Here is a 26,528-nt window from a genome sequence, read left to right on the forward strand (position 1 = left end):
ACCCACACACAAACACCCTCACACAGACAGACAGACAGGGCAGGGTGGGTGGGGGTACTGACCCGGGGCAAACACCCAACACAGACCGATAGAGCAGGGTGGGGGAGGTACTGACCCGGGACAAACACCCACACACAGACAGACAGAGCAGGGTGGGGGAGCAGATCAAGGTGAGAGAGGGACAGGAACACAGACACCCACACACTGAATGATGGAGAGGGGTTCACAGAAGGGGAGGGGCAGACAGGGAGGAAGAGGGAGAGGGGTGGACAGGAGTTTTGGGGGAGAAGGGGAGAGGGTTGGACGGTGGGGTGGATGAGAGGAAAGAGGTGTGGATGTGAGGGGACGGGTGGACAGGACGGTTAGGCGAACACAGATTTGGTATCCCTCATTGCTTACCTGCTTCCTGCGTGCGGACTACACGGGAGGGGGCACTGGGATCCCCTGTCCCAATGACGTTGGTCGCGACCACCCGGAACTCGTAGTCGACCCAGGGGTGGAGGGCAGTGGCCATGGCTGACTCCAGCTCACCAGTGATGGTCTCCGGCACTATCCGCGTACACACACGGACACAGAGAGAGAGAGAGATAGACACGGACACGGAGAGACACAGACACGGACACAGAGAGAGACACAGACACAGGGACACAGAGAGAAATAGACACGGACACAGAGAGAGACACGTCCAGACAGAAGCAGATACATAAACAGAGAGACACAGACACACGGACACAGAGAGAAATAGACACGGACACGGAGAGACACAGACACGGACACAGAGAGAGACACAGACACAGGGACACAGAGAGAAATAGACACGGACACAGAGAGAGACACGTCCAGACAGAAGCAGATACATAAACAGAGAGACACAGACACAGGGACACAGAGAGAGAGATAGACACGGACACGGAGAGAAATAGACACGGACACAGAGAGAGACACAGACACAGGGACACAGAGAGAAATAGACACGGACACAGAGAGAGACACATCCAGACAGAAGCAGATACATAAACAGAGAGACACAGACACAGGGACACAGAGAGAAATAGACACGGACACGGAGAGACACGTCCAGACAGAAGCAGATACATAAACAGAGAGACACAGACACAGGGACACAGAGAGAAATAGACAGGGACACGGAGAGACACAGACACAGGGACACAGAGAGAAATAGACACGGACACGGAGAGACACGTCCAGACAGAAGCAGATACATAAACAGAGACACAGACACAGGGACACAGAGAGAAATAGACACGGACACAGAGAGAGACACGTCCAGACAGAAGCAGATACATAAACAGAGAGACACAGACACAGGGACACAGAGAGAAATAGACACGGACACAGAGAGAGACACGTCCAGACAGAAGCAGATACATAAACAGAGACACAGACACAGGGACACAGAGAGAAATAGACACGGACACAGAGAGAGACACGTCCAGACAGAAGCAGATACATAAACAGAGAGACACAGACACAGGGACACAGAGAGAAATAGACACGGACATGGAGAGATACGTCCAGACAGAAGCAGATACATAAACAGAGAGACACAGACACAGGGACACAGAGAGAAATAGACACGGACACAGAGAGACACGTCCAGACAGAAGCAGATACATAAACAGAGAGACACAGACACAGGGACACAGAGAGAAATAGACACGGACACGGAGAGACACGTCCAGACAGAAGCAGATACATAAACAGAGAGACACAGACACAGGGACACAGAGAGAAATAGACACGGACACAGAGAGAGACATGTCCAGACAGAAGCAGATACATAAACAGAGAGACACAGACACAGGGACACAGAGAGAAATAGACACGGACACGGAGAGACACGTCCAGACAGAAGCAGATACATAAACAGAGAGACACAGACACAGGGACACAGAGAGAAATAGACACGGACGCGGAGAGACACGTCCAGACAGAAGCAGATACATAAACAGAGAGACACAGACACAGGGACACAGAGAGAAATAGACACGGACACGGAGAGACACGTCCAGACAGAAGCAGATACATAAACAGAGAGACACAGACACAGGGACACAGAGAGAAATAGACACGGACACGGAGAGACACGTCCAGACAGAAGCAGATACATAAACAGAGAGACACAGACACAGGGACACAGAGAGAAATAGACACGGACACAGAGAGAGACACGTCCAGACAGAAGCAGATACATAAACAGAGAGACACAGACGCAGGGACACAGAGAGAAATAGACACGGACACGGAGAGACACGTCCAGACAGAAGCAGATACATAAACAGAGAGACACAGACACAGGGACACAGAGAGAAATAGACACGGACGCGGAGAGACACGTCCAGGCAGAAGCAGATACATAAACAGAGAGACACAGACACAGGGACACAGAGAGAAATAGACACGGACACGGAGAGACACGTCCAGACAGAAGCAGATACATAAACAGAGAGACACAGACACAGGGACACAGAGAGAAATAGACACGGACACGGAAAGACACGTCCAGACAGAAGCAGATACATAAACAGAGAGACACAGACACAGGGACACAGAGAGAAATAGACACGGACACGGAGAGACACGTCCAGACAGAAGCAGATACATAAACAGAGAGACACAGACACAGGTACACAGCGAGAAATGGACATGGAGAGAGACAGGTCCAGACAGAAGCAGAGATTCATATTCAGAGACACAGACACATGGTCTCACACACACACACACACACACACACACACACACACACACGCCGAATTAGACATGGACACAGAGAGACAAAGACACAGAGACACACATCCAGACAGACGCAGAGACACAGACAGAGATACACAACAAGGTGTTACACCTGGTGCTACTGAGTTGCAGCTCACTCCCAAAACCCACCAACACCCTCACCCACACCCATACCCTTCTGTAAAGCACCTGCATCCCCCACCCATTAGTTTCTGTCCAAGACACCACCTTCTCCCAAAGAGCATCACCCACCCACTGCTTTGAGACCCCTCCTGTATCCCATTTGCCCAGAATCTCCACCCCACCCCTACTCCAGCCTTCTGGCCCAGGCCAAATTTCCCAATCACACCATCCCTCCATTCCAGCGAACGGTCCAAACCCAGAACCACATCTTCACCCCTTAGCCGCCAAATCTCTACTCCCATGTGACAGGCAAACGGAAAGAGGAAGGGAGGGGTGGGTGAGAGGGGTACAGAGAGGAGGGGGAAGGATGGAGAAAGGAGGGGTTAGAGGGTAGGTCGGGGAGAGAGGTGGGAGCAAAAGGGAAGGGGATGAGAGGTAGAGAGGAGCAAAGGGGAGAGTGGGGGGGAAGCAGGGACAGATGGAAGAAGAGAGGGGGACAGTGACTGGGGGAAGTGAATTGAGGTGCAAGGGTTGGGCAGGGCCTGGGAGATGATGGGTTAGAGGGTTTGAAGGGGATGGGTAGGGTGGATGATGGGAAAGAGACGGAGGAGTTAGCAGGATTGGAGTGGAGGGTGGAGTTAGTGGGATTGGGGTTGGAGTGCAGGGTGAAGTTAGCTGGATTAGAGTGGAGTGTGAAGTTAGCGGGGTTGAAGGGGAGGGTGGAGTTAGCGGGGTTGAAGGGGAAGGTGGAGTTAGCGGGGTTGAAGGGGAGGATGGAGTTAGTGGGGTTGAAGGGGAGGGTGGGGTTAGTGGGGTTGAAGGGGAGGGTGGAGTTAGCGGGGTTGAAGGGGAGGATGAAGTTAGCGGGGTTGAAGGGGAGGGTGGGGTTAGTGGGGTTGAGTGGAGTTAGCGGGGTTGAAGGGGAGGATGGAGTTAGTGGGATTGGGGTTGGAGTGCAGGGGGAAGTTAGCTGGATTAGAGTGGAGTGTGAAGTTAGCGGGGTTGAAGGGGAAGGTGGAGTTAGCGGGGTTGAAGGGGAGGGTGGGGTTGAAGGGGAAGGTGGAGTTAGCGGGGTTGAAGGGGAGGATGGGGTTAGTGGGGTTGAAGGGGAGGGTGGAGTTAGCGGGGTTGAAGGGGAAGATGGAGTTAGCGGGGTTGAAGGGGAGGATGGAGTTAGCGGGGTTGAAGGGGAGGGTGGGGTTAGTGGGGTTGAAGGGGAGGGTGGAGTTAGCGAGGTTGAAGGGGAGGGTGGAGTTAGCGAGGTTGAAGGGGAGGATGAAGTTAGCGGGGTTGAAGGGGAGGGTGGGGTTAGTGGGGTTGAGTGGAGTTAGCGGGGTTGAAGGGGAGGGTGGGGTTAGTGGGGTTGAGTGGAGTTAGCGGGGTTGAAGGGGAGGATGGAGTTAGCGGGGTTGAAGGGGAGGGTGGGGTTAGTGGGGTTGAAGGGGAGGGTGGAGTTAGCGAGGTTGAAGGGGAGGGTGGGGTTAGTGAGGTTGAGGAGTTAGCGGGGTTGAAGGGGAGGATGGAGTTAGCGGGGTTGAAAGACGGGAGAGTGGAGGTGTGCATGGTGGGGAAGTCTGGTCTTGCACGCAGTTACCAGTCCTCAGCGTCTGCCAGCCCAGTGAGAAGGGGGTGCGGGCCTGCACGCTGTAGTGGGTGATGGGGCTGTGGTTGTCCTGTGCCTTGCCCCAGGACAGTGTGGCACTGCTGGCCGATACCTCCTCCACAATCACAATGCCGGGAGCTCCTGGCGGACCTGAGGGCAGAGAGAATGAGACGGAGCATCAGTGCCCACTGGTGCCCCTCTCCCCCAGTCCCGTCCATCAGAGGAGAACCCCACCTCACTCCACCCTACCAACCCTCAGATCACCACCCACCCACATGCCCTGGAACAGCACAAACAGGCCCTTCAGCCCATCATCTCCATACTGACTGCAATGCCAATCCCAATTCTGTTGATTCACACCTAAAATCCTTGCTTATTCACGTGTCCGTCTCCATCACCACCACAGGCAATGCGTTCCAGACACCCACCACTCTGTGCATGAAAGAAAATTTGCCCTGTTAATAATTTATAAACTTCTCCCACCCCACCCTCATTCTAAACTGCAATTTGATATTTTCACCCTGGGGAAAAAGACTCTGACTCTCCACATCATCCATGCACACCCTTCTGGTCTAGACATTTGGACCATGGGATGGTGCCTCCATTGAGTCACAGAACAGATTCCGTTATTTTTCGTTGTCTGTAGGTTCATAAGGGTCGGGGTGGAGATACGTCTCTACCAAAGGAGGTGTAAGGCACTCCTTCCCTCCGCTGGCCTGCAGACACCCAAGGTGTAACACCTGCTTAGCCCCCCAGTCAGGGTCACGTGAAGCTGTGGGAGCAGGTGGTGGATGGTCGTATGAGCAGGTGATCACATCACAAGTCCTGGTTATGCGATAACTGACGCCAGGCACATAATCTCTGAGGAGTATTGATAATGGCTGGGGGTCACCCGTCTTATAAAGACGCTGCCCAGAAGAAGGCAATGGCAAACCGCTTCTGTAGAAAAATTTGCCAAGAACAATCATGGTCCTGGAAACACCATGATTGCCCACGCCATACAGCAAGGCCCATAACAAACAAGCGATAGGTTCGTAAAGATGGTTTTGGAGACAGGGAGTTAGGGGGTCAGGTTAGGGTTTTAGGGGGGAATTAGAGGTCAGGCCGCAGTACAAGGCTCTGCTCCTCATTCGAAGACCAATGACACGGACATTAGACGCCTGGTGTCAGACCGCAGAGAGTGGGCGAGGGCCCCTTTCAGGCCAGCAAGTTGGAGGCAGGTTTCCGAAACAGAGTTTCGTGTGGGAGTTCTGTTAGGGGTTCACGATGGCTGACGCCAGAATTCAGGGTCTAGCGATCAGTGATTGGCGAGTCCTGGGTTTGCTGCCAAGGATCGAGGCCCAGAGGTCGAATCAGATGTCTGGAATTTGAGGCCTGAAGGCCGGAGCCCCAGGTCCGTGAATCTCTGCGAGTCCTCTGGGGAAGTCGAAGGCCCGGTGTTTATGATCCTGAGTCTGAGAATGCTGGAGGGTGGAGGCTGAGATGACCTGACCGTGTGGGAGGGAGGAAAGGGGCTCGTTTTGATGTTGTTGTGTTCTGCTGAGCGTTATGAGTAGGCTGTGTTGGTGCTGGACACTTGCGGGATGCCCCTCAGCACACCCTTTGGTACATTGGTTGTTCACGCAGACAACACATTGCACTGTATATTTCGATGTACATGCGATAAATACATTAGACTCCTGATTCTTGAAAAAGACTGACTCTCTACAACATCTATGCATGTCCTCTCGTATTCAACATTTTGATCCTGGGCAAAAAGATACTGGCTGTTGACCCTATTAATGTCTCTCAAAGTCTTATAAATATCTCTCAGATCTCCCCGGAGCCTCAGCTACTCCAGAGAAAACACCCCAAGCCTGTCCGGCCTCGTGTTCGAGTCTATACATTCCGACACACTCCACTCCATCCTGGCGAAGCTGTTCTGCACCCTCTCCAAAGCCTCCACATCCTTTAACAGGGCAACCAGATCTTTGCACTATATTCCAAGGGTAGCGTTACGTGCTGTGTGACTGGCTGATCCCTGTGGAACACCATTGCCCTCCAGTCGGAAAACCACCCTCTGTCAGTGCCTACCGTCCATCACCTGCCCTCCCTAGTGGGGTGCCACACCCTGCCCCAGTCCAATATCCCCCCCCCCCACCCCGGCGATGGAACTCACCCCGCACCAGGAGCTTGCTGGTGTCCGAGGCGGAATCAGCCAGGGTCTCGGCGCGGCAACTGTAGGATCCGGCGTGTTGGAGCTGAACGTCACGGATCATCAGGTCGGCGGAGGAGAGCTGCTGCTGAAGAGAGGGGAGGGTCAGTGTGGGAGAGGCAACAAGGAGGAAGGGGCAGCGAGGAGGGAAGGGGACGGGCAAGTGAGGAAAGGGGTGGCAAGAGAGGGACTGGAGAGAAGGGGTGTTAAGGAGAGCAGGGGCAGCGAGGAGAGGGGGTGATGAGATGGGGGGGCTGCGACGAGAGGAAGTCAGTGAGGGGAAGATCACTGTGTGATGAGGAGAGGGTTTGGCAAGGACAGGGTGATGGCTGGGGGGGGGGGCCGAGAGGGGGGAGTGCCACACTGCGGGAGGGGCCGAGAGGGGGGAGCGCCACACTGCGGGAGGGGCCGAGAGGGGGGAGCGCCACACTGCGGGAGGGGCCGAGAGGGGGGAGTACATGGCGGGAGGGGCCGAGAGGAGGGAGTGCACTGCGGGAGGGGCCGAGAGGGGGGAGTACACAGCGGGAGGGGCCGATGGGGGGAGCACCACACTGCGGGAGGGGCCGAGAGAGGGGAGCACCACACTGCGGGAGGGGCCGAGGGGGGGAGTACCACACTGCGGGAGAGGTCAAGAGGGGAGAGTGCACGGCGGGAGGGGCCAAGGGGGGGGGAGTACCACACTGCGGGAGGGGCCGAGAGGGGGGGGAGTACACTGTGGGAGGGGCTGAGAGGGGGGAGTGCCACACTGCGGGAGGGGCCGAGAGGGGGGAGTGCCACACTGCGGGAGGGGCCGGGGGGGGAGCGCCACACTGAGGGAGGGGCCGAGAGGGGGGAGCGCCACACTGCGGGAGGGGCCGAGAGGGGGGGGCGTACACTGTGGGAGGGGCCGAGAGGGGGGAGTGCCACACTGCGGGAGGGGCCGAGAGGGGGGAGTGCCACACTGCGGGAGGGGCCAAGAGGGGGCAGTGCCACACTGCGGGAGAGGTCAAGAGGGGAGAGTGCACGGCGGGAGGGGCCAAGGGGGGGGAGTACCACACTGCGGGAGGGGCCGAGGGGGGGGGAGTACACTGTGGGAGGGGCCAAGAGGGGGGAGTGCCACACTGCGGGAGGGGCCGAGAGGGGGGAGTGCCACACTGCGGGAGGGGCTGAGAGGGGGCAGTGCCACACTGCGGGAGGGGCCGGGGGGGGAGCGCCACACTGAGGGAGGGGCCGAGAGGGGGGAGTGCCACACTGCGGGAGGGGCCGAGAGGGGGGGCGTACACTGCGGGAGGGGCCGAGAGGGGGGAGTGCCACACTGCGGGAGGGGCCAAGAGGGGGCAGTGCCACACTGCGGGAGGGGCCGGGGGGGGAGCGCCACACTGAGGGAGGGGCCGAGAGGGGGGAGCGCCACACTGTGGGAGGGGCCGAGAGGGGGGAGTACATGGCGGGAGGGGCCGAGAGGAGGGAGTGCACTGCAGGAGGGGCCGAGAGGGGGGAGTACACAGCGGGAGGGGCCGATGGGGGGAGCACCACACTGCGGGAGGGGCCGAGAGGGGGGAGCGCCACACTGCGGGAGGGGCCGAGAGGGGGGAGTACACTGCGGGAGGGGCCGAGAGGGGGGAGCGCCACACTGCGGGAGGGGCCGAGAGGGGGGAGTACACTGCGGGAGGGGCCGAGAGGGGGGAGCGCCACACTGCGGGGGGGCGGAGAGGAGGGAGCGCCACACTGAGGGAGGGGCAGATGGGGGGAGCGCTACACCGCGGGAGGGGCCGAGAGGAGGGAGTACACTGTGGGAGGGGCCGAGAGGGGGGAGTGCCACACTGCGGGAGGGGCTGAGAGGAGGGAGCGCCACACTGCGGGAAGGGCCGAGAGGGGGAGTACACTGCGGGAGGGGCCGAGAGGAGGGAGTACACAGCGGGAGGGGCTGAGAGGGGGGAGTACACTGCAGGAGGGGCCGAGGCTTCACACTGTGCCAAGGATACTCACGGCCTGGATGCTCTCAAAGTGGCTGCCCTCGGTGAGGAAGTCGATGGGATGCCCATCCAGGGCCCAGTGAACCTGGGGCTGTAGTGAGGGATCGTGGGTAACACGGCAGGTCAGAACGACACTTTCTGCCACAGTCACCTCAATCCTCTCTGGGATCAGTTCCACCTCCGTCGCCTCTGATGGAGAGAATTATATAAACATCACAGCCCCTCAGTCCCACCTCTCTCTGTCCCACTAGTTCACTCATCCACCTTCATGTGTGGGTCTCAATTACTGTCCCTGAAGCCGGGAGTGTGGAGGGAGTTTCACTCTGTGTCTGACCCCGGGAGTGTGCGATGGGACGGTGTGGAGGGAGTTTCACTCTGTGTCGGACCCCGGGAGTGTGTGATGGGACGGTGTGGAGGGAGCTTCACTCTGTGTCTGACCCCGGGAGTGTGCGATGGGACGGTGTGGAGGGAAAACTCCAATGTTAAATGTAAGTGTACAGGACAGAAACGGGCCCTTTGGACCATCTGATCTATGCTGATCTGTTGCTCTACCTTGTCCCGTCAACCTCCACCTAAACCACTGCCCTCCAGACCCCTCCCATCCATGTACTTATCCAAACTTTTCTTAAATGGTGAAATCGAACCCACTGCCAGCTCATTCCACACTTGCAACGTCCTCTGAGAGAAGAAGTTTCTCCTCATGTTCTCCTTCAACATTTCACCTTTCACCCTTAACTATGACCGCTATTTCTCGTCTCACCCAAACTCAGTGGATAAAGCCTGCTTGCATTTACCTTATCTATACCCCTCTCAAATCTCCCCTCATTCTCCTATGCTCCAGGGAATAAAGTCCTATCTAATTCTACCTCCGTGCTGGGTTGAGCGTCGAGCTAGCAACTCAACCTCGGAAAAAAGATATTGCCTGATACAAAAACATCGACAGCAAAAAGTTGATGGCCTGTGCTCTCTCGTGAGTTTAATGGCAGTTTCTCTTCTTTTTCCTTATTCAACCTCTCCTTACATCTCAGATCCCAGCAATATCCTTGTAAATTTTCTCTAGGCTCCAACAACCTTATTAACATCTTTCCTGTATGTAGGTGACCAAAACTATACATAATACTCCAAATTAAGCCTCACCAGCATCTTGTACCATTTCATCATGACATCCCAACTCCTGTACTCAATATATTGATTTATGAAGGCCAAACCACTTCCAAGGAACTGTGGACCTGTATTCCCTGATCTCTGTTCTACCACACTCCTCAGTGCCCTACCACTCACTGTGTAAGACCTACCCTGGCTGGTCCTCCCAAAGTGCAGCACCTCACACTGCTGCTATCTGCCATTTTCTCAGCTGAACCCTTCGTTCTTAATATATCTGTAGAAGCCCTTAGGATTCAAATCTCAACTCGAGGACCAGCCCTGTCCTTCTCCGTAATCACAATGGCATTACGATCACTTGATGCAAAGCGTTCCCCTACACAAATTTCTGTTACCCTCTCTTATTCCCTAATAGGAGGCCCAGTATTGCACAAGCAAGTCCACAGATGCTGGAAATCCAAAGCAATACACACACAAAATTCTGGAGGAACTCAGAAGGTCAGGCAACATGTATGGAAATAAGTAAAAATTCGACATTTCGGGTCGACACCCTTCATCAGGACTGAATATGCTCTCCAGTTGGGACCTCTATGTACTGATTAAGGAAACCTTCTTGAACACATTAGACAAATTCTATCCCACCTAGTCCTTTTATAATATGGGAGCCCCAGTCAATATATCGAAAGTTAAAATCACCTACTATCGCATCCTTATGTTTCTTGCATCAGTCTGTGATATCTCTACAAATTTGCTCCTTTAAATCCTGCTGACTATTAGGTACTTGCCTCAGTCTGTCATGTCTGAGCAGGATTGCGACGTTTTCCCTAACTAGTAACATCACCCTCCTCCTTTCATCCCTCCCGCTCTCTCATGTCTATAACAGCAGAAGCCCACAGATAGTCCGTTCAGACATTACCTTTCACGTGGACAGTGGTTGTGCTCAATGATGATCCAAATACGTTCTCCGCCCTGCAGGTGTACATCCCGGAATCTGCGTGTGTGACAGCTGTAATCCTCAGGGCTCCCCCCGCTGAGACCTTCACCCTGTACGGACAGACGAGAAAATCGGTGAGTGTGTTATAGGGATAGTGAGGATAAACACAAGAGATTCTGCAGATGCTGGAAATCCAGAGCAGCATAAGTTACAACGGGAGATAGAAAAGGGCAATGTTATGATAGTCATAGGGGATTCAAATAAGCAGGTAGATTGGGAAAATCAGGTTGGTGCTGATTTTGGATCCCAAGAGAGAGAATTTGTTGAATGGCTACAAGATGCCTTTTTAGAGCAGCTTGTGGTTGAGCCCAATAGAGAATCAGCTATTCAGGGCTGGGTGTTGTATAGAGAACTAGATTTGATCAGGGAGCTTAAGATAAAGGAACCCTTAGGAGACAGTGATCATAATATGATAGAATTCGTGCTGCAATTTGAGAACTAAATTCAGATGTATCGGTATTACAGTGGAGTAAAGGGAATTACAGAGGCATTAGAGAGGAACTGGCCAAAGTTGATTGCAAGAGGACACAGTTCAGCTCAGCACAGCATAGAAACCTGCCGCCCCTCCATGAACTCTGTCCACACTTTTCTCTGCCTCGCTAAAGCAGCCAGCATGATCGAAGATTCCACCCACCTGGTAATTCTCTCTACCCCCCCTTCCATCAGGCAGAAGGTACAAAAGTCTGAAAGCATGTACCAACAGACTCAAGGACAGCTCCTATCCCACTGTTATAAGACTATTGAATAATTTCTTAGTATGATAAAATAGACTTTAAGTAACACTTAACTCTGCATTGTTTACCTTGTTCTACCTCAATACAAACTTTTCACTGTATCTCAGCACATGTGACAATAATAAATCAATTCTATTTTCCAGTTCCTTACCCACCTTCCTCTCCCTCCTCCCCTCCCTCCTTCCTCTCCCTCTTCCCCTCCCTCCTTCCTCTCCCCCTCCCTCTCTCAACCCCTCCCTTCTTCCTCTCCCCCTCCCTCTCTCATCCCCTCCCTCCTCCCTCTCCCCCTCCCTCCTCCCTCTCCCCTCCCTCTCTCAACCCCTCCCTTCTTCCTCTCCCCCTCCCTCTCATACCCCTCTCATCCCCTTCCCTCTCTCATCCCCCTCCCTCTTCCCCTTCCTCTCTCTTCCCCTTCCTCACTCTTTCCCTTCCTCTCTCTTCCCCTTCCTCACTCTTTCCCTCTTCCTCACTCTTTCCCTCTTCCTCTCTCTTTCCCTCTTCCTCTCTCTTTTCCTCCTGCCTTTCCCTCTCCTCTCCATCATTTTCTCTCCCTTTCTCTTGTTTTGTTTTTCCTCCCCATCCCCTCTTTTTGTATCTGACCCTCCACCCTCCTTCCTCTCTCACCCTCTCCTTACATTCATTCCTTCCTCCCCATCTCCCACCCCACCTGCCCCTGCCCTCCCCCCCACATCCCTCCCCCTCCCTGTTCCATGAAACCCCCTCCCTCCACCTTCCCCATCCCCACCTCCAGCAAAAACCAAGAAAATTACAGATGCCAGAAATCTAAAACTCAGCGGGCCAGGCAGCATCCGTGGAGGGAGAAACAGGGTCAGCTGGAAGACCTACTCAGTAACTTCAGAGTGTTCTGTTTCTCTTTTCCACTGGGTACCTGTGGACGACCCAATTCCTCGCCAGAGTCGCCGACTGAAGCGTCATGGGAGATTGTAACGTCAAAAAGCAAAGGTACGCTGCTGTTGAAAGAAGGCCCTCACGCCAGGGGAATTCGAAAAAGCAACGCTGCAGACTGTAACCTCAAAGCAGCGAACTGTTGGGCCCCTCTCATCTTTTACAGGAGCGATCCCTCATTAGTGAGAGTGAGTGAGAGGGGGAGAGAGAGAAGGGAGGGAGAGGAGGAGAGAGAGAAGGGAGGGAGAGAGAGACTGTTTGAGGTGTCAAAGTGTTGGGATGGACAGTAGTTTTTGATGGACTCTAGGTCATAGTCTTTGGGGGCTTTGCTATTGCTTGCATGATGGGGTGATGGGGGTTGGAGCCGGGGGAGAGGGAAAGGTTAATGCCTTTGCTGCTGTTTGTGCACGGGAGGGGAGGGGGACTTTGGGGTCTAATGTTTTCTGTCATTTATTCTTTGGGATTTTTTTCTTCTGTTTCGAGGATGTCGGTGAAGAGTTTGAATTTCATGATTGTATACATTCTCTGATATTAAATTGAACCGCTGAGCTATTGAACTGCTGCTGCAAAACAAGGTACGATATATGTCGGTGATAATAAGCCTGTTACTGTTCTTTTCTGCGAGGGAGGGAGCTGGGGATTTGAAGTTATCGTTACTGTTGTTTTTGTGAGGGAGGGGGTGGGGTGGCTTTGGGGTCTGCGAGCTTTTGTTTCTTTTTTCTGTTGGAGAGGAGATGATTTTTTTCAACAACTCTCATGGTTTTCTATATTTCATGGCTGTCTGGAGAAGACAAATATCAGTTGTACATGCATACTTTGACAATGAAATGAGCCTTTGAGTTGGTTTCTCTGGCATTGAAAATAGTCCCCAGTAGAGGGCACGTGGACACATGCGAATGGCCACAGGCTGGGTCAGGAAGAGTTCAAAGTTCAAACTCAGTTTATTATCAAAGTTACCATATACTATCTTGAGATGCATTTTCTTGCGGGTATTTATAGAAAAATAAAGAAATACAACAGAATTTAAGAAAGACTGCATTAACAGACAAAGGCTGACAATGTGCTAAGTAAAAACGAAGACATGATATGTAGAGCCCTTGAAAGAGAGTCTGTGGGTTGAAGAACAAGTTCAGTTGTAGTGAGTGAAGTTAACCACACTGGGTGAACATCAAGTTCTGTAGAACCATCCCATCCATCAGTAAGTTGCTCTATAGTAATGGAGCAGGATTTAATATAGAAACATAGAAAATAGGTGCAGGAGTAGGCCATTCGGCCCTTCAAGCCTGCACCGCCATTCAGTACGATCATGGCTGATCATCCAACTCAGAACCCTGCACCAGCCTTCCCTCCATACCCCCTGATCCCCATAGCCACAAGGACCATATCTAACTCCCTCTTAAATATAGCCAATGAAATGGCCTCAATTGTTTCCTGTGGCAGAGAATTCCACAGATTCACCACTCTCTGTGTGAAGAAGTTTTTCCTCATCTCGGTCCTAAAAGGCTTCCCCTTTATCCGCAAACTGTGACCCCTCGTTCTGGACTTCCCCAACATCGGGAACAATCTTCCTGCATCTAGCCTGTCCAATCCCTTTAGGATTTTATACGTTTCAATAAGATCCCCCCTCAATCTTCTAAATCTTTGCCACTATAAGCCTAGTCGATCCAGTCTTTCATCATATGAAAGTCCTGCCATCCCAGGAATCAATCTGGTGAACCTTCTTTGTACTCCCTCTATGGAAAGAATGTCTTTCCTCAGATTAAGGGACCAAAACTGCACACAATATTCCAGGTGTCGTCTCAGCAAGGCCTTGTACAACTGCAGTAGAAGCTCCCTGCTCCTGTACTTGAATCCTCTTGCTATGAATGCTAGCATACCATTTGCCTTTTTCACCGCCTGCTGTACCTGCATGCCCACTTTCAATGACTGGTGTACAATGACTCCCAGGTCTCGTTGCACTTCCCCTTTTCCTAATCGGCCACCATTCAGATAATAATCTGTTTTCCTGTTCTTGCCACCAAAGTGGATAACCTCACATTTATCCACATTAAATTGCATCTGCCATGAATTTGCCCACTCACCTAACCTATCAAAGTCACCCTGCATCCTCTTAGCATCTTCCTCACAGCTAACACTGCCACCCAGCTTCGTGTCATCCACAAACTTGGAGATGCTACATTTAATTCCCTCGTCTAAATCATTAATATATATTGTAAACAACTGGAGTCCCAGTACTGAGCCTTGCGGTACCCCACTAGTCACTGCCTGCCATTCTGAAAAGGTCCCGTTTATTCCTATTCTTTGCTTCCTGTCTGCCAACCAATTCTCTATCCAGATCAATACCATACCCCCAATACCGTGTGCTTCAAGTTTGCACACTAATCTCCTGTGTGGGATCTTGTCAAAAGCCTTTTGAAAATCCAAATATACCACATCCACTGGTTCTCCCCTATCCACTCTACTAGTTACATCCTCAAAAAATTCTATGAGATTCATCAGACATGATTTTCCTTTCACAAATCCATGCTGACTTTGTCCGATGATTTCACCACTTTCCAAATGTGCTGTTATCATGTCTTTGATAACTGATTCTAGCATTTTCCCCAACACTGATGTCAGGCTAACTGGTCTACATTCCCTGGTTTCTCTCTCGCTCCTTTTTTAAAAAGCGGGGTTACATTAGCCACCCTCCAATCCTCAGGAACTAATCCAGAATCTAAAAAGTTTTGAAAAATTATCACTAATGCATCCACTATTTCTTGGGCTACTTCCTTAAGCACTTTAATCCCTTCAATTTACCTAACACCACTTCCCTACTAACATGTATTTCCCTCAGTTCCTCCATCTCACTAGACCCTCTGTCCCCTACTATTTCCGGAAGATTATTTATGTCCTCCTTCGTGAAGACAGAACCAAAGTAGTTACAATTGGTCTGCCATGTCCTTGTTCCTCATGATCAATTCACCTGTTTCTGACTGTAGGGGACCTACATTTGTCTTAACCAATCTTTTTCTTTTCACGTATCTATAAAAGCTTTTACAGTCAGTTTTTATGTTCCCTGCCAGCTTTCTCTCATAATCTTTTTTCCCTTTCCTAATTAAGCCCTTTGTCCTCCTCTGCTGGACTCTGAATTTCTCCCAGTCCTCAGGTGTGCCGCTTTTTCTGGCTAATTTGTATGTTTCTTCTTTGGAATTGATACTATCCCTAATTTCCCTTGTCAGCCACGGGTGCACTGCCTTCCCTGGTTTATTCTTTTGCCAAACAGGATGAACAATTGTTGTAGTTCATCCATGAGATCTTTAAGTCCTTGCCATTGCATATCCACTGTCAACCCTTTAAGTATCATTTGCCAGTCTATCTTAGCTAATTCACGTCTCATACCTTCAAAGTTACCCTTCTTTAAATCCAGAACCTTTGTTCCTGAATTAACTATGTCACTCTCCATCTTAATGAAGAATTCCACCATGTTATGGTCACTCTTACCCAAGGGGCCTCGCACAACAAGATTGAGAACTAACCCTTCCTCACTGCTAAATACCTGGTCTAGAATGGTCTGCTCTCTAGTTGGTTCCTCGACATGTTGGTTCAGAAAACCATCCCGCATACATTCCAAGAAATCCTCTTCCTCAGCACCCTTACCAATTTGGTTCACCCGATCTATATGTAGATTGAAGTCACCCATTATAATTGCTGTGCCTTTATTGCACGCATTTCTAATTTCCTGTTTAATGCCATCCCCAACCTCAACACTACTGTTAGGTGGTTTGTACACAACTCGCACCAGCATTTTCTGCCCCTTAGTGTCATGCAGGATAAATGTAATATTTCAGTACTCTGAGGCGGGTTGTCATGCCTAGTTTAGTATTGGTCAGTATACTCTTCATTCTTGTAAAGGTGTCTTTTGCCATCCCTGTTCTTCTTTTGATGTTCATGTCGCACCTGCCATCTGATGTCACCCAGCTTCCTAAGTAGCAAAAGTTCTGTACTTGTTTTATGTCTTCCCCATTTATTCTCAGCCTACAGATAGGACTCTCCTTCTTTTTGGATATCACCACACATTCTGTCTTTTTGCAATTGATAGATGACCCATTTTGCACTTTCTTCAACAACTATATCAATTAAGTTTTGAAGTTCTTCCTCCGTACTTGCAATTAACACAGTGTCATCCGCATATCTGAAATTATTGATGTTTTCACCGCCTGCTTTGATTCCCAAGATGTCTCTTATTTTTTGTAATATTGTTTCACTGTACACATTAAATAAATCAGGGGAGAAAACACACCCTTGTCTAACACCTCTCTTGATTTTCATAAACTGACTCACTTCTCCATCTATTCTTACAGCGGCAGTTTGTTCCCAGTACAGATTTCTGATTAGGCGGAGGTCTTTCGAATCTAGATCTAGAGTTTTCTGTAATATTTCAAATAACTTATTGTGCTTCACTTTATCAAATGCTTTTGTGTAGTCAATAAAACGAACAAACAAATCTTTTTGCACTTGAATAGCTCGTTCTGATAGTATCCTTATCATCAATATTGCGTTTCTTGTACCTTTGTCTTTCACAAAACCACATTGTTCTTTACCTATTTCAGCTTGTATCTTACTTTTAGCTCTTGTCATCAAAATTCTTAGAAGTATCTTGGTGATATGACTCATTAAACTTCTGGTCCTATATGATTCACATTCTATTGCTCCAGGTTTCTTAGTGATAAATACTGATTTTTTTCATCTCTTTTGGTATTATTCCAGTCTCATAAATGTCATTGATTAAATCAGTAAGTTTTTCAATTCCATAATCTCCGAGGGCAATAATTTGTTCTATTACTAATTCATCAGGACCCGCTGCCTTTCCTTTCTTCATCTTATTTATTGCCTTACGAACCCTATATCAAGCAGGAAGATTGGACAATGTGATAAATGAAATGGAAAGACTAAAGATTAACATCATGGGAATTAGCGAAGGTCATTGGATAGGTGCCTGGAACATGTCAGAATAGAAATAAAACACTAATTTATTCTTGTGGAACATCCCATACTAATGGAGTAGGAATTCTCCAAACTTTACTTATGTTTAAATTGAACCAACATCCACCACTTCCACTGACAGCTTGTTCCACACTCTCTCCACCCCTCTGAGTAAAGAAGTTCTCTCTCATGATCCCCTTGAACATTTTGCCTTTCACCCTTAACCTCTACTCATAGTCTCACCCGATCTCAATGGGAAAAGCCTGTTTGTATTTACTCTATTAGACCCCTCATAATTTTGTATCCCTCTATCAAATCTCCCTCAGTCTTCTACATTCCAGAGAATAAAGTCCTAACCTATTCAACTTTTCCATATAACTCAGGTACTCCAGACCCAGCAACATCCTTGTAAATTTACTCTGCACTCTTTCAATCTTATTTACATCTTTCCTGACGGTAGGTAATTACAACTGCACACGATGCTCCAAATTAGTCCTCACCAATGTCTTGCACACTTTCAACATAGCATCCCAAATCCATGGATTTATAAGGGCCAATGTGTCAAAAGCTTTCTTTACAACCCTCTGTACCTATGACCGCATTATCAATGAATTATGGACCTGAATACTTATACTTTATACTTTATTTTCTCCAAACAATTGGTACTAGAACGTACAATCATCACAGCGATATTTGATTCTGAGCTTCCCACTCCCTGGATTACAAATATTAAATATTAAAAATATTTAAAATAGTAAAAATTAGTAAATATTAAAATTAAAATTATAAATCATAACTAGAAAAATGGAAAGTAAGGTAGTGCAAAAAAACCGAGCGGCAGGTCCGGATATTTGGAGGGTAAGGCCCGGATCCGGGTCAGGATCCGTTCAGCAGTCTTATCACAGTTGGAAAGAAGCTGTTCCAGATCCCAGATCCCTTTGTTCTACTGCACTTCTCAGTGCCTTACTGTTTGCTGTGTAAGACCTACCCTATCGTCCTCCCAAAGTGCAACACCTCACATTTATTGGCATTAATTTCCATCTGCCATTTTTCAGCCCAGTTTTCCAGAACCCACTGCAAGCTTTGATAGTCTTTCCTCACTGTCCACTACACTCCCAGTCCTGGTGTCATCTGCAGATTTGCTGATCCAGTTTACTACATTGATATAGCTGATAAACAACAACAGACCTAGCACCAATTCCTAAGGCACAGAGAGGCAACCATCTCCTATCACTCTCTGACTTCTCCCACAAAGCCAATGTCTAATCCAATTTACTACCTCATCCTGAATGCTGAGCAACTGAACCTTCCTGACCAACCTCCCATTCGGGAAACTTGTCAAATATCTTGCTAAAGTCCATCTACTCCCTTGCGTTCATCAACTTTCACAAAAACTCAATAAGATTGATTAGACACAACTTACCATGCACAAAGCCATGTTGAGAATCCCTAGTTAAAAACTTATATCTCTGGTTCCTTAGAATGCCTTTGAATAACTTTTCCTCTACTGAGATCAGGCTCACTAGCCTATAATTTCCTGGTTTAGTCTTAGAGCCCTTCTTAAACAGCAGAACAACATTACCTATCGTCCAATCCTCTGGCACATCACCTGTGGGTAAGGATGCTAGGCCCCTGCAGTTTCTGCACTTGCCTCCCACAGGATCCGAGGAAACATTTTGTCAGGCCCTGAGGATTTATCTGCCTTACTTTGCCTCACTTTCATAGACTCTGTGTCCATCTCTCAGGTAAATACAGATGTAGAAAAATCCCCCATTACTTTTGGCTCCACACATAGATAACCAATCTGATCTTCTAGAGGACCAACTTTGTCTCTTGCTATCCTTTTGCTCGTAATATATCTGTAGAAACTCTTAGGATTCTCCTTCACCTTGATTTCTTTCTTTCCTCTTACACTCAAGTACCTCACTTATTCCTACCTGCCTATACCTGCTATGCATCGCCTTTGTTTCTTAACCAAGGCCTCAATATTTCTTGAAAACCAAAGTTCCCTAAGCCTGTTATCCTTACCTTTTATTCTGACAGGCACATACAAACTCGGTTCACTTTTGAAGGTCTCCCATTTACCAAGTACACCTTTGCCAGAAAGCAGTCTGTCCCGGTCCAAGATTATCAGTGTTGAGAATGTCTCAGCCCGTTACCTTGCATTGGCCAGGGGCCTTGTACCCTTCCTCCAGCTGAGAGCCGCCTTGGGAGAGGACTGCGGTTTGCACTCAATGACCAGCTCCTGTCCGACACAGACGACGATCTCTCTCGGCAGTGGATGCAGCTCAAAGCTTGGAGCGGAGGCTGTGAACAAACGTGGGAAATGTGAATGGCGTTGGGTGCCAAACTCTCTGGGGTGGGGCCCCCCCACACATGCTGGCCTTCACTAGGGACAGTCCTACACACACACTTAGTCCCTCACTGGGGACAGTCCTACACACACACACACTGACCTCACTGGGGGAACGTTCCCCCACAGACACACCCACACCCACACACACACACACACACACAAACACACACACACACGGCGTGCTCTATAGGCATTGCTGCCTCATGGCTATTTAGTGGTGAGTTTGTTCTTGCCGCACCAGCCTCTCACCTTACCCAGGATGCGGAGTTCAGCGTTGGAGTACAACTTCCCGTGTCTGTTCTCCGCCACGCACTGGTACATGCCCGCGTCGGACCTGTTGACGCGGGCGATGGTCAGCAGGCCGTTCCGCACCACCGCTCTGTTCTGCAGGGAAACACGTAGAAGTGTGACCCTTGACCCTGATCCTAGCGTTTTGACATGCAGTTGAGCCAGGGGTGGCCAGCTAGTCTCAGAGTTGCCCCGACCCCGCCCCCCACCGCCCAAGTCTCCACGCTCCTGGTGAGAAGTATTCAGTGCCAGGCACGCTGAGGGCAGCAATCATGAGCCTCCTTCTGGGGAACTTTATACCCACCCCTGGCCAATCTCTTTTGTTCCCATCTCACACACACAGAAGACCCTTCTCTGTGCTGTACAATTTTCCTTCATGAACTAGTCCCATTTGCCTTGTTTTTAGCCCATTTCTGTCTCATCTTTCGTATTCAAGGACATGTAATTGCACTGGCCTCTACCACCTGTTTTAGCAGCTTGTTCCATAAACCCACCTCCCTCTATGCGAAAAAGTTGCCCCTCAGGTCCGTTTTAAATCTCCTGCCTTTCAACTTAAACCTGTGTTCTCCACTGTCAAACTCTGGGGAAAAGACTGTGACCATCGCCTTATCTGCAGTTCACACGATTTTATAAACCTCCATTAAGTTTCACATCAGCCTCCAATGCTTCAGGATAACCAGTCCCAGTATTTCCAGTCTCTCCATATAACTCAAGCCTTCTAGACCCGGCAAAATATTTTCTTTTTAATGACCTCTTCCCTAGAGTGGCCAAACTGCACACCGTGCTCCTAAGTCTGTACATCTGTAACATGACGTCCCAATTCACGAAAGCCAGTGTGCCAAATGCCTTCTGCGTCTCTGGATCTACCTGACTATTGACCACAAGAGGAATCTGGAGGTCCACGAGCCAGTCCAGATTAGGGAACCGGAGATGAAGAGGGTCAGCAACTATGGGAGGTTGGTGAAGAAGGTTCAGTACCTCGGCATTATCATATCATAGGATCAGTCCTGGGACCAGCACGTAAATGCCCTCTCAATGATGGCATGACATGACCTCTAATTCCTTAGAAGTTTCCATAGATTTGACAGGTCACCTTAAACTTTGACCAACGTTTACAGATGCACAGTGGAAAGCTTCCTGACTGGTTGCGCCATGGGCTGGTATGGAGACACCAATGCTCAGGGACAGAAAGGACTATAAACCCCAACTAATTTTTTAGAGATGCACAGTAGAAAGCATTCTTCTAGGGTGCATCAAAACCTGGTATGGAAGTTGTCCTGTCCAAGACCGGAAGAAGCTGCAGAAGATCATGAACACGGCACAGCACATCACACAAACCAATCTTCCGTCCTTGGACTCACTTCACACCGCACGCTGTCGGAGCAGTGCTGCCAGGATAATCAAGGACACGACCCACCCAGCCAACACACTTTTCGTCCCTCTTCCCTCCGAGAGAAGGCTCAGGAGCTTGAAGACTCGTACGGCCAGATTTGGGAACAGCTTCTTTCCAACTGTGATAAGATTGCTGAACGGATCCTGACCTGGATCTGGGCCGTACCCTCCAAATATCCAGACCTGCCTCTCGGTTTTTTTGCACTACCTTACTTTCCATTTTCTATTTTCTATTTATGATTTATAATTTAAATTTTTAATATTTGTTATCAATTTGTAATCCAGGGAGCGGGAAGCGCAGAATCAGATATGGCTGTGATGATTATATGTTCTAGTATCAATTGTTTGGCGACAATAAAGTACGAAGTATAAAGAAAGAGATGGATACAGCCCAGTCCATCACAGGAAACACCCTTCCCATCCTTGGGCACTTGGAACCCTGCCACAAGAAAGCAGCATCCATCGTTAGGGACCTCCACCATGTCATAGTCTCACTAATTCCATTGGGCAGGAGGTCCAGGAGCCTTTGGCCCCACACCACTAGGTTCAGGAACAGCTATAACCCTTCAACCATCAGGCTCCTGAACCAGTGTGGATAACTTCACTCTCCACAACTCTGAACTGACTCCATGGCCTAAAACGGTCAAGCACCCTACAACTCATGTTCTCAGAGTTCTTTATGTTTTATTTGCACTATTTGCCTTCTTCTGCATATTAGTTATCTGTCAGTCTTTGTTTATGTGGAGATTTTCACAAATTCTACTGTATTCCTTTATTTTCCTGTAAAGCCAGCAAGAAAATTAATCTCAAGGTAGTATATGGTGACATATGCAGTATGTACTTTGATAATAAATTGTCTTTGAGCTTTGATTTTGCCAGTTGAAGGAACGATGTGTTTGTAACCCCAACTGATCTGTTCTACAGCAGTCCCCAGGGTGCCGTCATTCATTGTGTAAGTCCTGCCTTGGTATAACTTCCCAAAATGAGTCACTTTACACCTGAAGTGACACACAATCTGTAGGAGGAACTCATCGAGTCAAGCAGCAGCATCCGTGGATGGGAAAAAGACTGTGTTTTGGGTCAAAACCCAGCAACAGGACAAATCCACCTCCTGCTACCCCCTCTGTCCATTGGTACTGCATGGGTTTCCTCTGGGTGCTCTGGTTTCCTCCCAAATCCCAAAAGCATGCGGGACGGTAGGTTAATTGGCCTTAAGTGTATAATTGGGCAGAGCAGGCTCGTTGGGATGAAAGAAACTGCTTCCATGCTGTCTTCCCTGTCCACCTCACCACCAAGGTTGGCGTCTCCTGCAAAACTTCCAGAATCAGAATCAGATCGATTATCACTGATGGATGTCGTGGAATTTAACGTTTTGCAGCAGCGGTACAGTGCAAGGCATTTAAAAATTACTATGTTACTATAGGTCATATCTAACCAATCCTGTAGAGTTTTCCAGGGAGTTACCAGGAAAGTTGATGAAGGCAAGGCCATGGATGTTGTCCACATGGGCTTGAGCAAGGGGTTTGACAAGGTCCCACATGGGAGGCTGGTCATGATGAGGTAGTAAATTGGATTATACATTGGTTTTGCCGCAGAAGCCAGAGTGGTGGTATATGGTTGCCTCTCTGACTAAAGGCCTGTGACTAGTGGGGTGCCACAGGGATTAATGCTGGGTTCATTGTTGTTTGTCCTCTCTATCAACGACCTGGATGATAATGTGGTAAACTGGATCAACAGATTTGTGGGTGACACCAAGATTGGGAGTGTAGGACTATCAAAGCTTGCAACGGGATCTGGACCAGCAGGGGAAAAGGGGCAGAAAAATGATAGATGGAGTTTAATGCACACAAAGTGTTGGACTTTAGGAGGACCAACCAGAGTAGGTCAGACACACTGATTGGCACCGAGGAATGCGATAGAGCAACGGGATCTGGGAATACAGGTCCATAACCTGGTATGGAAGTTGTCCTGTCCAAGACCGGAAGAAGCTGCAGGAAATCATGAACACGGCGCAGCACATCACACAAAACAGTCTTCCGTCCGTGGACTCACTTCACACTGCACGCTGTCGGAGCAGTGCTGCCAGGATAATCAAGGACACGACCCACCCAGCCAACACACTTGGCGTCCCTCTTCCCTCCGGGAGAAGGTTCAGGAGCTTGAAGACTCGTACGGCCAGATTTGGGAACAGCTTCTTTCCAACTGTGATAAGACTGCTGAATGGATCCTGACCCGGATCAGGGCCGTACCCTCCAAATATCCGGACCTGCCTCTCGGTGTTTTTGCACTACCTTACTTTCTATTTTTCTATTTTCTATTTATGATTTATAATTTAAATTTTTCATATTTACTATCGATTTGTAATCCAGGGAGCGGGAAGCGCAGAATCAAATATCGCTGTGATGATTGTACGTTCTAGTATCAATTGTTTGGCGACAATAAAGTATAAGGTAAAGTATAACTCCTTGAAAGTGGCATCATTGGTTGATAGGGTCATAAAGAAAGCTTTTGGCACATTGGCTTTCAGAAATCAATACACTGAGAATGGGAGTTGGGATCTTGTGTTGAAATTGATATTGGTGAGACCTAATTTGGAGTAATGTGTGGTCACTTACCTACAGGAAAGATATCAATAAGATTGAAAGAGTGCAAAGAAAATTTACAAGGATTTTGCTGGGACTTGAGGACCTGAGTTCCAGGGAATGGTTGAACAAGTTAAGGACTGAGTTCCCTAGAATGTAGAAGATTGAGGGGAGATTGGATAGAGGTATACAACATTGTGAGGGGTATAGTTAGGGTAAATGTAAGCTGGCTTTTTCCACTGAGTCTGGGTGTGACTAAAATTAAAGGTTATGAGTTAAGGGTGAAAAGTGAAATGTTTAAGGAGAATAAGAGGGGGAATTTCTTCACTGAGAGAGAGAGGGAGTGTGGAACAATCCTAAGTGCAGGTTTGATTTCAACATTTAAGGGAAATTTGGAGAGTTTCTTTCCGTATGCCATCAGTCTAATGCACACTTGAATTTTAGTCTATTATAAACCAAGTCCACCTGTACATACACAGGTATACCTCACTGTATATAGTTCACGATTATTTGCACTATTGTTTTGTTTGCTTTTTGATTCTGTACAGCGAGAGCTCAGGGAAACCGGCATCAATTTCCCTGTATGTGTCCATATACTTGGCGATAATAAAGGATTCTGATTCTGATTTTGATAGGAGGGGTATGGAAGGCTAAGACTGCAGGTCGATGGGATGAGGCAGATTAATTGCTAGGCACAAACTAGATGGACTGAAGGGCCTGCTTCTGTGCTACAGTATTCCATGACTCTCTGACAATAAGAAATATATCAAAAACAAGTGAGTAATGCAAAAATAGAGCAGAATAGTGAGATAGTGGTCATGAGCCATTCAGAAATCTGTTGGCAGAAGGGAAGAAGCCAATCCTAAACCTCTGAGTGTGTGTCTTCAGGCTCCTGTACCTCCTCCCTGATGGTAGGAATGAGAAGAGGGCATGATCTGGGTGATGAGTGTCCTTCATGATGGATGCCACTTTCTTGAGGCCCCACCTTTTGAAGGTGTCCTCAGTGCTGGGGAAGCTAATGCCAATGGTGGAGCTGGCTGAGTTTACAACCCTCTGCAGCTTTTTCCGATTCTGTGCAGCGGCCCCTCCACACCAGATGGTGATGCAACCAGTTAGAATGCTCCCCACAGTACATCTGTAGAAATTTGCTGAAGTCTTTGGTGACCTATCAAATCTCCTCGCCCGGAATATTTACGCTGCCCGGCCCTCTCCCCCCCCCCCCGTCTGAACGCAGGCCCCTTTGCGGCCGATGGAGTGGACCCCTGTTGCTCCCCGTGGCGTGTCTCTGGAGCCCCACCTGTGAGAGGAGGTTCTCGCCGTTCTTCAGCCATCGATAGCCGGGCTGCGGTCTCCCGCTGGCTCGACACTCCCAGCGCAGGTCCTGCCCGCTGTCCAGCGTGGTGTCGTTGAGGGGGCGTGTCCACTGAGGCCGGCCTGTGGTGACAGAGGCAGAAGGCTGAGAGAAGGGCTGTGCTGTGGGCACTGAGAGTGGGTCGTGGCGGAACGTGGGGACGCAAGGGGGTGACAGGAGGAAGGGAGGACAGCCCAGAACCCTCCCCCGCTTCCAGTGAGCTGCTCTGACCTTTGCCCTCTGCGGGGATATTCAGCAGGTTGGTCACACCGTGTAATGGCAGGCAGCATGCACACAGCAAGATCCCATCAGCATCTACGATCGGCTTCCAGCCCATGGGGACGGATCATTTCCTCAGCTACCAACCTCTGGATAGTCCATACACACCGCGCCCTCCTGCAATGCCCGTTTCCTCGCTGCCCCTCCCATGACACAGCACTCCGAGATCAATCTAACCCTCCCACGTAGCCCTCCATTTTTCTATCATCCGTGTGCCTATCTCTTAACAGCCCCTAATATATCTGACTCTACCACCACTCCAGGCAGCCATGTACCCATCAATCTCTGTGTACAAATTATCTCTGCTCCCCCCCCCCCATACTTTTCTCCAATCACCTTGTAATTTTGCCCCCTCATTTTAGCCATTTCTGCCCTGGGAGAGGGTCTCTGGCTATCCATTTGATCTTTGCTTTTTATCATCTTGGACACCTCTCACTCTCCCTCTGTTCAAAGAGAAAAGCCTTAGCTCACTTGACCTATTCTGATAAGACGTGCTCTCTAATCCAGGCAGCATCCAGGTGAATCTCCTCTGCATTCTCTCTAAAGCTTCCAAATCCTTCCTATAATGTGCCTGCCTGTCCTGTTGACTCTCATGGGACAGATTCCACTAACAGACCTGCCCTACTAAGGGCCTCGGTGTTGCCTTGCTCTCTCTGTGACCTCCCACAGCCCACCCCATTGTAGCTCACCTGCCCCCTCCCCCGTGTGCATCTCTCAGTCTCTGCGGCTGTTCCCCCTTAGTGCTGACCCGGACACAGTGTGAGCAACACACATAAAACGCTGGAGGAGCTCAGCGGGCCAGGCAGCATCTGTGGATGGGAATAAGCAGTTGACGTTTCGGGGCAAAACTCTTCACCAGGACTGGACGGGAAGGGGACAGAAGCCAGAAGGAGTAAGGGGTACAATCTGTGAGGAGATAGCTGACACCAGTTGAGGGGGAAGGTGGGTGGCTGG

At 49.6% G+C, this 26,528-nt stretch overlaps 1 protein-coding gene across 4 annotated transcripts in view; it reads right to left on the minus strand.

Annotated features, from left to right (window-relative positions):
- The window catches only part of LOC134339065 (contactin-5-like), a 103,846-nt gene that overhangs the window by 18,782 nt on the left and 58,536 nt on the right, over nt 1-26,528 (minus strand). For 3 of the 4 annotated variants that reach the window (XM_063035350.1, XM_063035348.1, XM_063035351.1), the window contains 8 exons: nt 25,242-25,378; nt 19,937-20,066; nt 19,486-19,633; nt 10,644-10,771; nt 8,640-8,815; nt 6,639-6,762; nt 4,472-4,630; nt 400-549 (listed from right to left, as the gene is read on the minus strand). In XM_063035350.1, coding sequence (XP_062891420.1) covers nt 400-549; nt 4,472-4,630; nt 6,639-6,762; nt 8,640-8,815; nt 10,644-10,771; nt 19,486-19,633; nt 19,937-20,066; nt 25,242-25,378 — 1,152 coding nt within the window. The remainder of the gene's footprint in view (nt 1-399; nt 550-4,471; nt 4,631-6,638; nt 6,763-8,639; nt 8,816-10,643; nt 10,772-19,485; nt 19,634-19,936; nt 20,067-25,241; nt 25,379-26,528) is intronic. The other variant, XM_063035349.1, reaches the window with a different exon arrangement.

Source organism: Mobula hypostoma, chromosome 28 (genome assembly GCF_963921235.1).
Source record: "Mobula hypostoma chromosome 28, sMobHyp1.1, whole genome shotgun sequence".
NCBI classification, from domain to species: domain Eukaryota; kingdom Metazoa; phylum Chordata; class Chondrichthyes; order Myliobatiformes; family Myliobatidae; genus Mobula; species Mobula hypostoma.